Source organism: Cynocephalus volans, chromosome 8 (assembly GCF_027409185.1).
Source record: "Cynocephalus volans isolate mCynVol1 chromosome 8, mCynVol1.pri, whole genome shotgun sequence".
NCBI lineage: Eukaryota > Metazoa > Chordata > Mammalia > Dermoptera > Cynocephalidae > Cynocephalus > Cynocephalus volans.
The window spans coordinates 118,821,565-118,832,196 of NC_084467.1; the positions used below are offsets into that span (position 1 = coordinate 118,821,565).

A 10,632-nucleotide genomic window follows, 5' to 3' on the forward strand; every position below is an offset into this window, starting at 1 on the left:
GGGTACATTATTTATTTTCACTTGAACATGGAAGGAAAGTATCACACTCCCCCTTCCCCTTTTCAGGGGGAGTGCATTTTAGTCAACAACCTATTCTCCATCCACACTGTGTATGTGTGTACACATACACATCACAGTTGGGAGAGTTGACTAGGCTGATCCAGTCCTCTTATTACTCCCTTGAAGAGGATTTGACAAAGGGGGGAAAGGAAGGAGCCACACCAGGCAGAGGTTTCAAGCCATGGAATGGAGAAAAGAAGGCAGAGAGGAGCAGCACCAGAGGCCAGGAGAGAGTGGAAAGGGCCACAGCTTGTTTTTTAAAAATTCTGTAATTTGGAAGAGGGTAGTGATTAATTTCCAAAATACACTTCGGAGTCCCACCTTCCACATAGCTCCCTTACTCACAGCCCTTTGGTTTTTCAGACAAATTTAAGAGCCCTCATAAAGCCAAAAGTATTAATAACCCCCTCAATGCACCCCAAAGCAGTGTTCACTTCAATCTCTTAGAAAGACTATGTTCTATAGACTCTGCGTCTCCCTACACATTTGTCTTTCGGCTCAGTGGTAAGGTGTCTGTAGAGACACACATTAGGGGGTAAGTGGAAAAGGGAAACAAAGGGAAGCCCAGGCACATGGGTGCGGGGCGGGGGGTGGGGGGGAACACCACTTCCACTTTCCTTTGTCTTTTCCTTTTTAAAAAAAAAAAAAAAAAAGGCAGGGGTGTGATTGGTTGGAAAGGTAGAGAACAAACCCCAGAACAGTATGTAAGCTCCAGAGGTGGGTGGTGGGAACTGTCCCCAGAGAAGGGGGAAAAGGTCAGGGCAATGCTTGAAGCATCAAGTTCCTCAGGAGTTTCTGTCGGCCCAGCTCATAGTCCTCCTCGTCCACGTTCACCAGCAGCTTGATGGCCTCGTGGCCCACAGCTTGCTTGAGGGAGTCTGTGATGAAAACACCTTTAAGTGCCTCTAGTAATGAGCCATTGATGTAGTCGCGCCAGAATGCGTCGAGGTAGGTGAGCTCAGAAAACTTGATGTCACAGATGATGGAGCCCAGGTCCCGGGACTTGAGGATGGTGTTGGCCTGGTTAAAGCGCTCAAACTGGCGCTCAAGTGGGTCCTGCTTGTTAGAGAAGACGTTGCCCTGCAGAGCAGTCTCATGCTGGCAGTATTCAGCCCGAACCCGCAATCTGATGTCTGTGGGAAAGAAAAGAAATGGAGAAGAGGTTACAGTGAAGGATGACTTTACAACCCAAGTTTGAAAAGCTGAAAAGAACAGCAGAGGCTGACTGATTATCTCAGTTGGTTAGAGCATGGTGCTGATAACACCAAGGACCAAGGTTCAATCCCGGTACCAGCCCAAAAAACCCAGCAGAATAGCAAAGTAGGGAACATCACCTGACAACTTCTCTACTTCCCCAGGACTAGTACTTTTCTATGTATCTCTGAAATCCTTGCCTCAATGCAGGAGGGACATGCCCCAGTCAGCATTATTCCCATCACTCATAAGTAGCATCTTGCTTATAGGAGATATTTTCCTAATTAACAGGCACAGAAGTTAATTTTAATAGTCTGTATCCTACAAAAAGGAAGTCATAATGGCATGCCTTTGATCTAGTATTAACTAAAATGAGTTGAAAAGTACCCTGCCATAAAGATAAAGAGGAGTTCTCCCACCAGGGACTAAACCACTCAGCCTCACTTTGCAACAGCAATCAAAGTGAGCCTTTCTGAATAGCATAAACTGCCCAGTGTCCCAGCAGTTCTTTATACTTTCCCTCAAGTCTACTCCACCTCTGGAACCCTTGAACTTTCTCACCACATGTCTGCTTTTCCTTGGGATCTGGTGTCACTGACTTCCGGCGTTTTCGCTGGCTCCCAAGCGTGGCTCTCCCTCGGGCTGGCCGCTTGCTACACATCTGAGGACCCGAAGTGGGACAGCACACCACAGGATAGTGGGGAGGCACTAATCAGGAGGTAGAAACAGAAGAAAACATAGTAGGGCAAAAGTAGAAACACTTCTCTTGGAACTCTGATCATTTAGACTTAGCACTAAAAGCAGTATCAAAAATGTGACCTGAAAGGAAGATACGATGTGAAAGCAAATACAGGACTTAAATGAAGCATTAACACCACCTGATTTTTTTATGGGGCTAGGTGTGGGAAGACAGCATCCTTAAGTTTAAGCTGGCAATGCCAGGAATAGGATGGGATCAGCCTCCTCTTACTTGATTTATAGAAATTTGGAGGAATTAATAGCATCTCACCTGTTTTAGGGGGTTGGGGAGGCCTCGGTTCTGGATCACTGAGGGCTCGGGGGGTCACATAGCGAATAGATGTCTCCTCCAGATACTTGTCTACGAGATCAGGGCACACTGTAGGGGGAGAAGGAGTCATTCAGGAAAAGATTCACTCCTCCCTTTTTCCAGTCCAAACCTCCAATGGGTCTCAACTTATTCTCCTAGTACTCTCCAGGTCAATGCCTCCTCCCCCTGGATTCTGACGCTGTTCACTCCTGGCCTCCCATACTCTTCCCTGATTCCAGTGTCCCCAGCCCCCAATAAACCCTCACCAGCTCGTCTCCTCTTGAGGGTGACATAGGGCAGCAGGTCATGGCGAGTGATGATGCGCAGCAGCTGCAGCACTTGGCGAAAGTTGCTCTCATCACAGCGGCCCTGGCGCTCCAGTGCCAATAAGAAGTCACGTCCATTTCGGATGAGTCCACGCTCGTGGTCATCAATGACATCAACAAAGAGGAAGGAAAGCACGCGCACATCTCTGTGCGTCAGGTGGGTGCCCACGATGTCAAACATGCGGTGCAGGCTATACAGCCCATGCTCCTGCTCACCATGCTCTTCTGGCCACACCTGGCTTGCCCGCCGCTTTAGGCCCGCCATGCTGGGGGCTCAGGTACGCAATAATTTCCAGAATCCTTGCTCAGCAGCTGCAATATCCACTGTACTGTAAGGACAGGGAAAGAACCTGTGAGTCATTCAATGGCAGGAACTAGTCTTATTCATTCTTATATTTCCAATGCCTAACACAATGCCTGGCACAGTATAGTGTTTAATACATGTTTATTAAATTCTAAAAATAAACCCTATAGCTCTCCATACCCAACAGATGCTGTCCTAAGTCCAAGTCCAAAGCCTACCAGAGAAATATAGTCACTATCTGTAAGTGACAATGTTGTATGCAATTATAATGCTACATATTCAGCAAAAGTTGCTACTAGATATTACCCTGATTGTTCCTCTTTCTTCCAAAATTCTGCTTTTGGTGCTCTGAAAACTGTGTTCCCTCCTCTAACCAGTTCACCTCTTAAATACAGACAAAATTGAAAAGAAGTAGAGAATTCACTCTTAACTCTAATATGTATCTAATATGGAATTTAGGGAAACTGAAAATCTTTAGAATTAGAACTAGTTTAAATTTTAACTATATCACTAATGAGCTGTGTAGCTTCATGACCTTAAGTAAGTCACTTAACTTCAAAGTCTCAGTGTGCTCATCTATAAAGCAGGGATGAAAGATTCTACTCCTCAGAGTTGTTCAGAATCCAAAGAGCGGCCAGCCGCCGCCCAAAAAGAATAATCCAATGAGAAGGGCTGGCCAGTTAGCTCAGATGCTTAGAGTGTGGTGTTGATAACACCGAGGTCAAGGGTTCAGATCCCTGTACTGGCCAACCACCAAAAGGAAAAAAAAAAAGAATTCAATGAGAAAATACGTACGAAATCACTTTGTAAACTTTATATAAATGGCTGTGGAAGAGATTTCAAAATATAAGCATCCTTGACTTCTGCAGCCCAGACTCATCCCTCTTCAAAACTATCCTCATTTTTCCCACAATCCAAGTCCAGAAGCATAACTGCTCAGAAGGTTAATCAATAATAATCACCAAAACTTGCACATTTAAATCAATAAAAATTTATTAAGTCGTACATTGAGTATTCTTGTAATTCTCCTATTGAATTCTCCTACTTGTATTTCCTTGATCTTTACACCATTTGGATATACCAACTTTTAACCTTTTCTCATGATGTCACTTACCAGTCCCCTGTCAATGATCATTCAGTTTTATTCATTATTTTGAATTATATTTGAATTTTATTCATTATAAAATTTGGCACTTGATTCACAAAGTTCCTCCATCATCCTGGGTAACATCAGTGACCCAGTCATTAACCAATCCTCAAATCCAACAACTTCCACCTCCGCTCTAGTAACACATGCTTACTGCCCCACCGGACAGGACCACCCAATACTGTCCCACCCTCTGACCACACCTCCAATCACCCAATCGATTCTAAATTCCTGTTGATGCTACTTCTAAATATTTCTTAAATCTGCCCCACCTTTCCACCTCCACGGCCACCACCACTGCTCTGGCTCAGATCCCAATAATCTCTCACCTGGACTACTGCAAGCAACTGTGTGTTTAAGGGTTCCTCCTACCACCAATCTTCACCCACCTACATTCATTCCCCACGTCTAGTTGAGTTAGCTATCTAAAATGCTAAGTTACAACACATAACTTTCCTGCTTAGGACTGGTCAGTCTACAGCCCCCTCCTTACCTATAAGACTACAAATTCCTTATACAGCACACCAAGCTTTCCGAGATCAGGCCTACCTTTCCAAGCTCATCTCCCACCACATCCAACTTTTTATTCTCTAACATTATCAGTTTGTTTATAGTTCAAATACATCATGCAGTTCATTTCTCTATACCTTTCTTCGGGCTATTTCCTTTGCCTGAATACCCCTCTTCTTTCTCTATTCCACACCCTCTTTTTCAGATGGCTAACTCCTACTCATCCTTTAAGAGTCAGCTCAGATGCCATCTTTAAAATGCATTCTTCATACCCCCATGCTGGGATAAGTAGTCCTCTTCTGTGCTCTTTTGGAACACTGCATGTTTCCTTTATACCATTTATCACAGCGTACTAAAATTATTTGTGTACTTATTATCCCATTAGATCCTACGTGATTCATGGAGAGGGACTAAATCATATTCATCTTTATATCTCTAGTGCCTAGTAATGGACAGAGACTGGCACACAGTAGTAGAAGCAACCTGTTGTTGAACTGAACTTAATCTCTAAGAGATCACCACACATGAAAGTCTAAGCGTGAGAGGACCCCATTAAAAATAAACACATGTAACTCGGTTACCATCTATATATTCTGCTAGCCATAGTCTCCTTTACACTGCAGAACTACCCACACCACACTACGCTACTCAACAATAAGATAGGTTGCTCTGTCCATTTCATACACTAAGAAACTAAGGCTAGGCTAGGAAAGAGAACAAAATTATAAGCTACTTCAGAAGCTGATGGGGACTCAGAAAGCTTAAGAGCAAGTAGGACCTGGTCCTCTCTTCCTCAGTAAAATTAAGATGGAAACACAAGAGAGACTCATACCCTTAAGAAATGGGGAGGTACCCCTTGAAATCACTTAAACCCAAACCATTAGTTCTGATATGTGGAAAGAAAATATAACCCAAATATAGTTTTGAGAACCCGGATGCCCCATCCAAAGCATGGGAAACAGCTGGAAAAATAACTATTCGACTGTAGGCTGGTTTTTCTTGTCTCTTCCTCTCTTCTTTCACCCACTATTGTCACTGGGTACAAATGGAGGTGCTGAAGAAAAATAACTTCTTGCTCATAAAAGGCAACATGAGAAAACTGAGCCTCCTTAGTGCCCCTTCAACTTCTCCTTGTTCCCTATCCCACCTGTTCCTTTTGGCCAGCTGTTGATTATGAGGATCCCAGAGAAAACAGATGGGCAGGTTTCACATTCAACCAATTAGAAAAGCAGGTTACTCCAGAATTCCCTAATTCAAAATGTCTTGAACCCCAGGAAATGAATATTGTCCCGACATTACCTTGCCACTGGAAAATGAGGCAAAGTATGGGAAAATACTATGGTCTTAATTATGCATCAGTGAATGCAATTCTACAATAGACTGCAATCCCCTGAGGGTTAGTTTTACTCCCTACATTTGAGAGGAAAAAAATAAAAAACAAACAAAAAAACCGCAGCCATCTTTGAATCCTAGACCCCAGGCTGGATTATCCAAGGTACTAGGAATTATCAGAGCTTCTAGGTCAGTGGTCCCCAACCAGGGGCAAATTTGTCCCCCAGAGGACATTTGGCAGTGTCTAGAGACATTTCTCATTGTTGTGTCTAGGGAGAAGGAGGGGTGTTACCAGCATGTAATGAGTAGAGGCCAGGAATGCTGTTAAACATCCTATAATACACAAGACAGTCCCTCACTAAAAAGAATTATCTAGCCCAAAATGTCAATAATGTTGAGGATGAGAAACCCTATTCTAGGTGGAGCACGATGAAAGGTCAAAAGAATGCATGTCGCTTTCCACACTAGATCTGGAGAAGGAAGCCATTTAGTTGCTCCAACTCAAACCCATCAAATAATATTTCAAAAGAAAAGAAAGACACGTTAGACATAGGCTCATTTAACTCATAAGTCCAAGTAACAATATGAGTTTCATCCCACTCCAACACTGGCTCCTCTATCACCTGCTGTTGCCATTCAGGTGAACAGCAGGTGGTAGGGCTACACTCTCTTCTGCCCCATCCCAGGAGGTCTACTTTGACCTAGTTCAGTCTGGAGTTCTATGGGGATAAGAGAAATGCCATCCTCTGCAAGACAGACACAAAGGATCCTGCTCTTAAGTCTCAGGATCTTCTTTAAAGTCCTGAAACTAGACCAGTATCAGACCCTTCCTTGTTATGTCGTTGATCAGACATATGCTGCTTATTCAATGTGAAGCAAAATGCAGTAGTATAAGTTTCCCAAAGCCATGTCCTTGGGAGAAATGTCAGGAGGATAACAGGCAGGCAGGCAATAGGTGGCCCTCCCCACTTAATTATCATCTAGGATGGTAAGATCACTCACTCAGCAACCCAGATGGGCGTCCAGGAATCTATCTAACTTTGGCATTAAAAGAATGTGACCAACTTCCTCTTAAACCAAAATATACTCAGTTTTCTGTGGCAGTGAAACAAGGGAGCTCAGCTTAAAATATAGAGACCCTAGATGAAAGGTTATCAGAGTGGTGAGGAGCATGCACCTCTTTAAACAGAAGATTAGAAAGAACTTGAGTCTTGGTATTTGAAACATTACCACGAGGTACCAAGAGACAAACATTCCAGTAAATAGAGTCCTGATCCCACTGGCTGGTCTGGCTTCATTTGAGATACTAATATATGAGTCTCTCTTATAGTTTCCCAAGAATAATTCCTGATTCTGATGAATTGCTGTATTTTCTGGGGTTCTAGTTTGTTTTTTTTTTTTTGTTTTTCTTCAGAGAGGTCCAAGTCAGACAAGGATCAACTGACATGTCTATGTATCTACAGGATTTCCTTCTGACTGGTCATTCTCTACTGGCTTTCCACTTCCAAGCAAAGTCTAGTCTCCTCCCAACCAGGGATGATATCTGTACTTTTTGAGATACTTGACTCTCTCAGAAGCCTTTAGAGGAAGGCCATGTGGAAGAACTAGATATTTGACTTTCTCAGAAGCCCTTAGAGGAAAGTCAGGAGGAAGAAGTAAAAAAGAGTGATGTTTTGAAACCTAAAATGAAAACTACATGGAAAATAAATAAATGAAAACTACATGGAAAATCTTAAAGATGGCTGAGTACATAATGAGCTTTCTTGCTGATGGGACTAGGAAAATGTAACCAAATATCTGTCAGTCAGAATTACATAGTATATGGGCCGGCCTGTGGCTCACTCGAGAGAGTGTGGTGCTGATAACACCAAGACCACGGGTTCCGATCCCATATAGGGATGGCCGGTTTGCTCACTGGGTGAGCTTGGTGCTGACAACACCAAGTCAAGGGTTAAGATCCCCTTACCGGTCCATCTTTTAAAAAAAAAAAAAAAAAAAAGAATTACATAGTATGTTTTCAAAAGAAGATTCCAAGAATCCTGAACAGCTGGAAGGAAGAGTAAGCTAGAGGAAAAGCCTTCCCACAGAAGTAAGTTGTCTCAGCAGCCCTCCAAGGGCAACATTTAGTAGACAATGTACTAGAGTACAGCAGTCCATATGTAAAAATGTTTCAGAACTGACCAAGACTAGATAACAACAAACCAAAACTGGGGGCTTGTCCAAAGACACCCAATTTCCCCTTTCTTTTCCCATCTATCTACAGTTACCTAAAGAGATAGCGATTGCAACAGATCTTATGCATTCAGTGGGGTGAGTGAAAACTCATTTTCCCTGGCATCTATCCCATTACTGGGCTCAACCACAATACATGTCTCATGCCATTTCCATTCCTTTCCATTGTCTGAAAACAATAAAAAGTTGCAGACTTACCTGTGCAAGAGACTTAATTTCCCAGGTCTCCTCCTAGCACAAATTTCAAAGCCAGCAGCAAAACAAAAACAAATGGGGGTGGAGGGGGGGGGAAGAGTCAATATTCAGGCTTTACTTCAAAACCTCAAAGACTCATAGAATTAGTCAATCTCAGCTGCAAAACTACAGACAAGCCTAAAGCCATTTCAATTGAAATAATCCACCCCAACATAAAGGAGACAACTCACCCCCAAAAAGTCCTCACTCTCTACTTGTCAATTCACAATACGATACCAACTTCAAGAACTTCTGATCTCAATTTCTGATGACAAGAAAGGTCTTAAATTCAAAAACTTCTGGGAAAACCGATTACTCTCTGACACCTCACTTTCCTCTTCAATTCCTTATTCTACCTATTTTGTTACAATATTGACTTTCATCTTTAAAGAAAACTGGGAGGAAAGTGATTACAGACCAGAACTATCTTCCAAATTCTATCTTCATCCTTTCCCTTAACTAGCACACGAGAACAAAATATCTACTGAGGCATACATCCACATTTCACCAGGGAACGTTTTTTCTATTTATGCATATTGACCCTGTCCCTCCTGGCAAAAAAAAAGGAGGGGGGGGGGTCTGGAAACTCATTTCATTAGCCTCACTGCCTAGATGCATTCTGTCTTTTCTGTTTCCCTCCTCAGACTTCCAGATCCTCCACCTTAGCAATATAGTCATGTCTGTATCCACATTCTTGTACTGCTAATTGGTAAAAGCTAGAATAGTCCTTTACTCCTCCACACTCGGGTGACACCAGCTTCCCCATTTTCCCTTCTTTTCGTAACCAGGAAAAACAAGAAAGCAGAGTTAGCTAGGGAGCCTTTTGGAAAGCAAATCCAGTTGAATCGTCATCCAACCCCAATTCTCCAAACCCACATGACCATTCCCTTCTGCCCTTCCCACCCTATTAAAAGCTAAGGGCCTGGCAATTAGAATTAGCTGCAACTGATGCTGCTTAACTCTGCTCTCTCTTCCTTTCCACAGGGGAAAGGGAAACCCTATCACCCGTGCAGCTCCACTGTCCTATCTCCCATCCCATTCCTCTTCCTCCCAAACTTTCCTCCCAGTCTCTCACTTTCTTCATTACCTCGTCACACCGACAGTCTCTCCATTCCCCAAACCTCCGTTCTCTCCTTTTCCACCCAAATTCTACCCTAGGCCCTTCCCCCATCCACCTCCAACTTAACACTTTGAAAACCTTTCCCTCCGGCAAACGTCTTAAGTCCAATTCTCACCTTTTCCCACCTCCTCACAACACCCCTCACAAGAGTCCAGTCCTGCCTCCAACGACATGCCAAAAGCCCCTTCCCCCTCACACCCTCAGCCTCTCCTGCTCCCACCCCCTTCAATCCGGCCAGATCGCAGTCCGACTCCGCACCTCGGCCTCCCAAATACCCCTAGGCTGGCCCAGTCCCGGCCCTTGTTTACGCCCCTCCTCATGCTCTCACTCCTCCGCCTCAACCCCTGTCCTCTCCCACAGTTGCCATCTCCCCTGCACGCCCCCCTCGACTGCTCCCCTCCCCCACCTCGCAGCGTCCCGTCACCTCCCTCTCTTGAGGTTCTCAGGCTGGACGTCGCCACCGCCTCCCCCTTCCACTTTCCTTCCCCAAGCCCTTTGCGGCCCCGCCCGGCCCCGCCCCGTCCCGTTCGACTCCCCCTCCCCACTCCGGCCGCCCCGCCGCCTCACTCTCGGCTCAGGCTCGGCGCCGCCATGTTGGATCCATCCGCGCCGTTCTCCCGGGCCTATCTCACGGCGCCGCATCCGGGCTCCTGCCGCCGCCGCCGCCGCCGCGGGCGTGGGGGAGGGGACAGGCGGGCGGGGGTGGCTGCATCCTGAACAGCGCCTCCCGGAACCTGGCCGGTTAGTGGCGGCTTCGAGACTACAGTGAGGCATGAGCCGGAGTAGCCATACTAGGTGAGGGCAGCCTGGCAGCAGCATTAAGTGGAGAGTTGATAGCTTCACTTTGGGAGGAGAGAATAGAGATTGGCAGCCATCTTTCTTTGGGGCAAACTGGCAACGCAATATTTTCTTGACGGCCGCTTCCGGGCGGTAGTAAGAGAGGAAAGGGTAGCGTTTTTGAATGTAGAAACATTGGTGGCCCCAGAGCTGACTGATGTTGACTTCAATACCATTGAAAAACTAGGACTGGCAGCCATGACGCATAAGGGCGGAATAGCACGGGGGTCGGATTGCATCGCGAACCCGGGTGAAGGTTCAGGATCCGGATTTGAGCTTTGCTCTGAC

At 45.1% G+C, this 10,632-nt stretch overlaps 1 protein-coding gene across 3 annotated transcripts; it reads right to left on the bottom strand.

Annotated features, from left to right (window-relative positions):
• Positions 1–310: 310 nt before the first annotated feature.
• DEDD (death effector domain containing) lies at positions 311–10,289 on the bottom strand. Of its 3 annotated transcripts, none has more exons than XM_063104222.1 (6): positions 10,075–10,289; positions 8,352–8,384; positions 2,569–2,957; positions 2,264–2,371; positions 1,816–1,962; positions 311–1,193 (listed from the first exon to the last, which is right to left on the bottom strand). In XM_063104222.1, the coding sequence occupies exons 3-6, from the start codon at positions 2,891–2,893 to the stop codon at positions 817–819; spliced, it is 957 nt and encodes a 318-aa protein (XP_062960292.1). In that variant the 5' UTR covers positions 2,894–2,957; positions 8,352–8,384; positions 10,075–10,289; the 3' UTR covers positions 311–816. The 3 variants fall into 3 exon arrangements, with proteins under 3 accessions (XP_062960292.1, XP_062960294.1, XP_062960293.1); XM_063104224.1 differs by lacking the exon at positions 10,075–10,289 and adding an exon at positions 9,914–9,949; XM_063104223.1 differs by lacking the exon at positions 8,352–8,384.
• Positions 10,290–10,632: the final 343 nt, after the last annotated feature.

What these genes read in the sequence shown, in the direction of transcription:
- DEDD (XM_063104223.1), bottom strand. Translation starts at nt 2,893, where the DNA reads ATGGCGGGCCTAAAGCGGCGGGCAAGCCAGGTGTGGCCAGAAGAGCAT. An exon ending in CCTCAAGAGGAGACGAGCTG is followed by an intron (nt 2,372 to 2,568) that starts GTGAGGGTTTAT and finishes CTCCCCCTACAG; the next exon opens with TGTGCCCTGATCTCGTAGAC. An exon ending in CAAGGAAAAGCAGACATGTG is followed by an intron (nt 1,194 to 1,815) that starts GTGAGAAAGTTC and finishes TCTTTCCCACAG; the next exon opens with ACATCAGATTGCGGGTTCGG.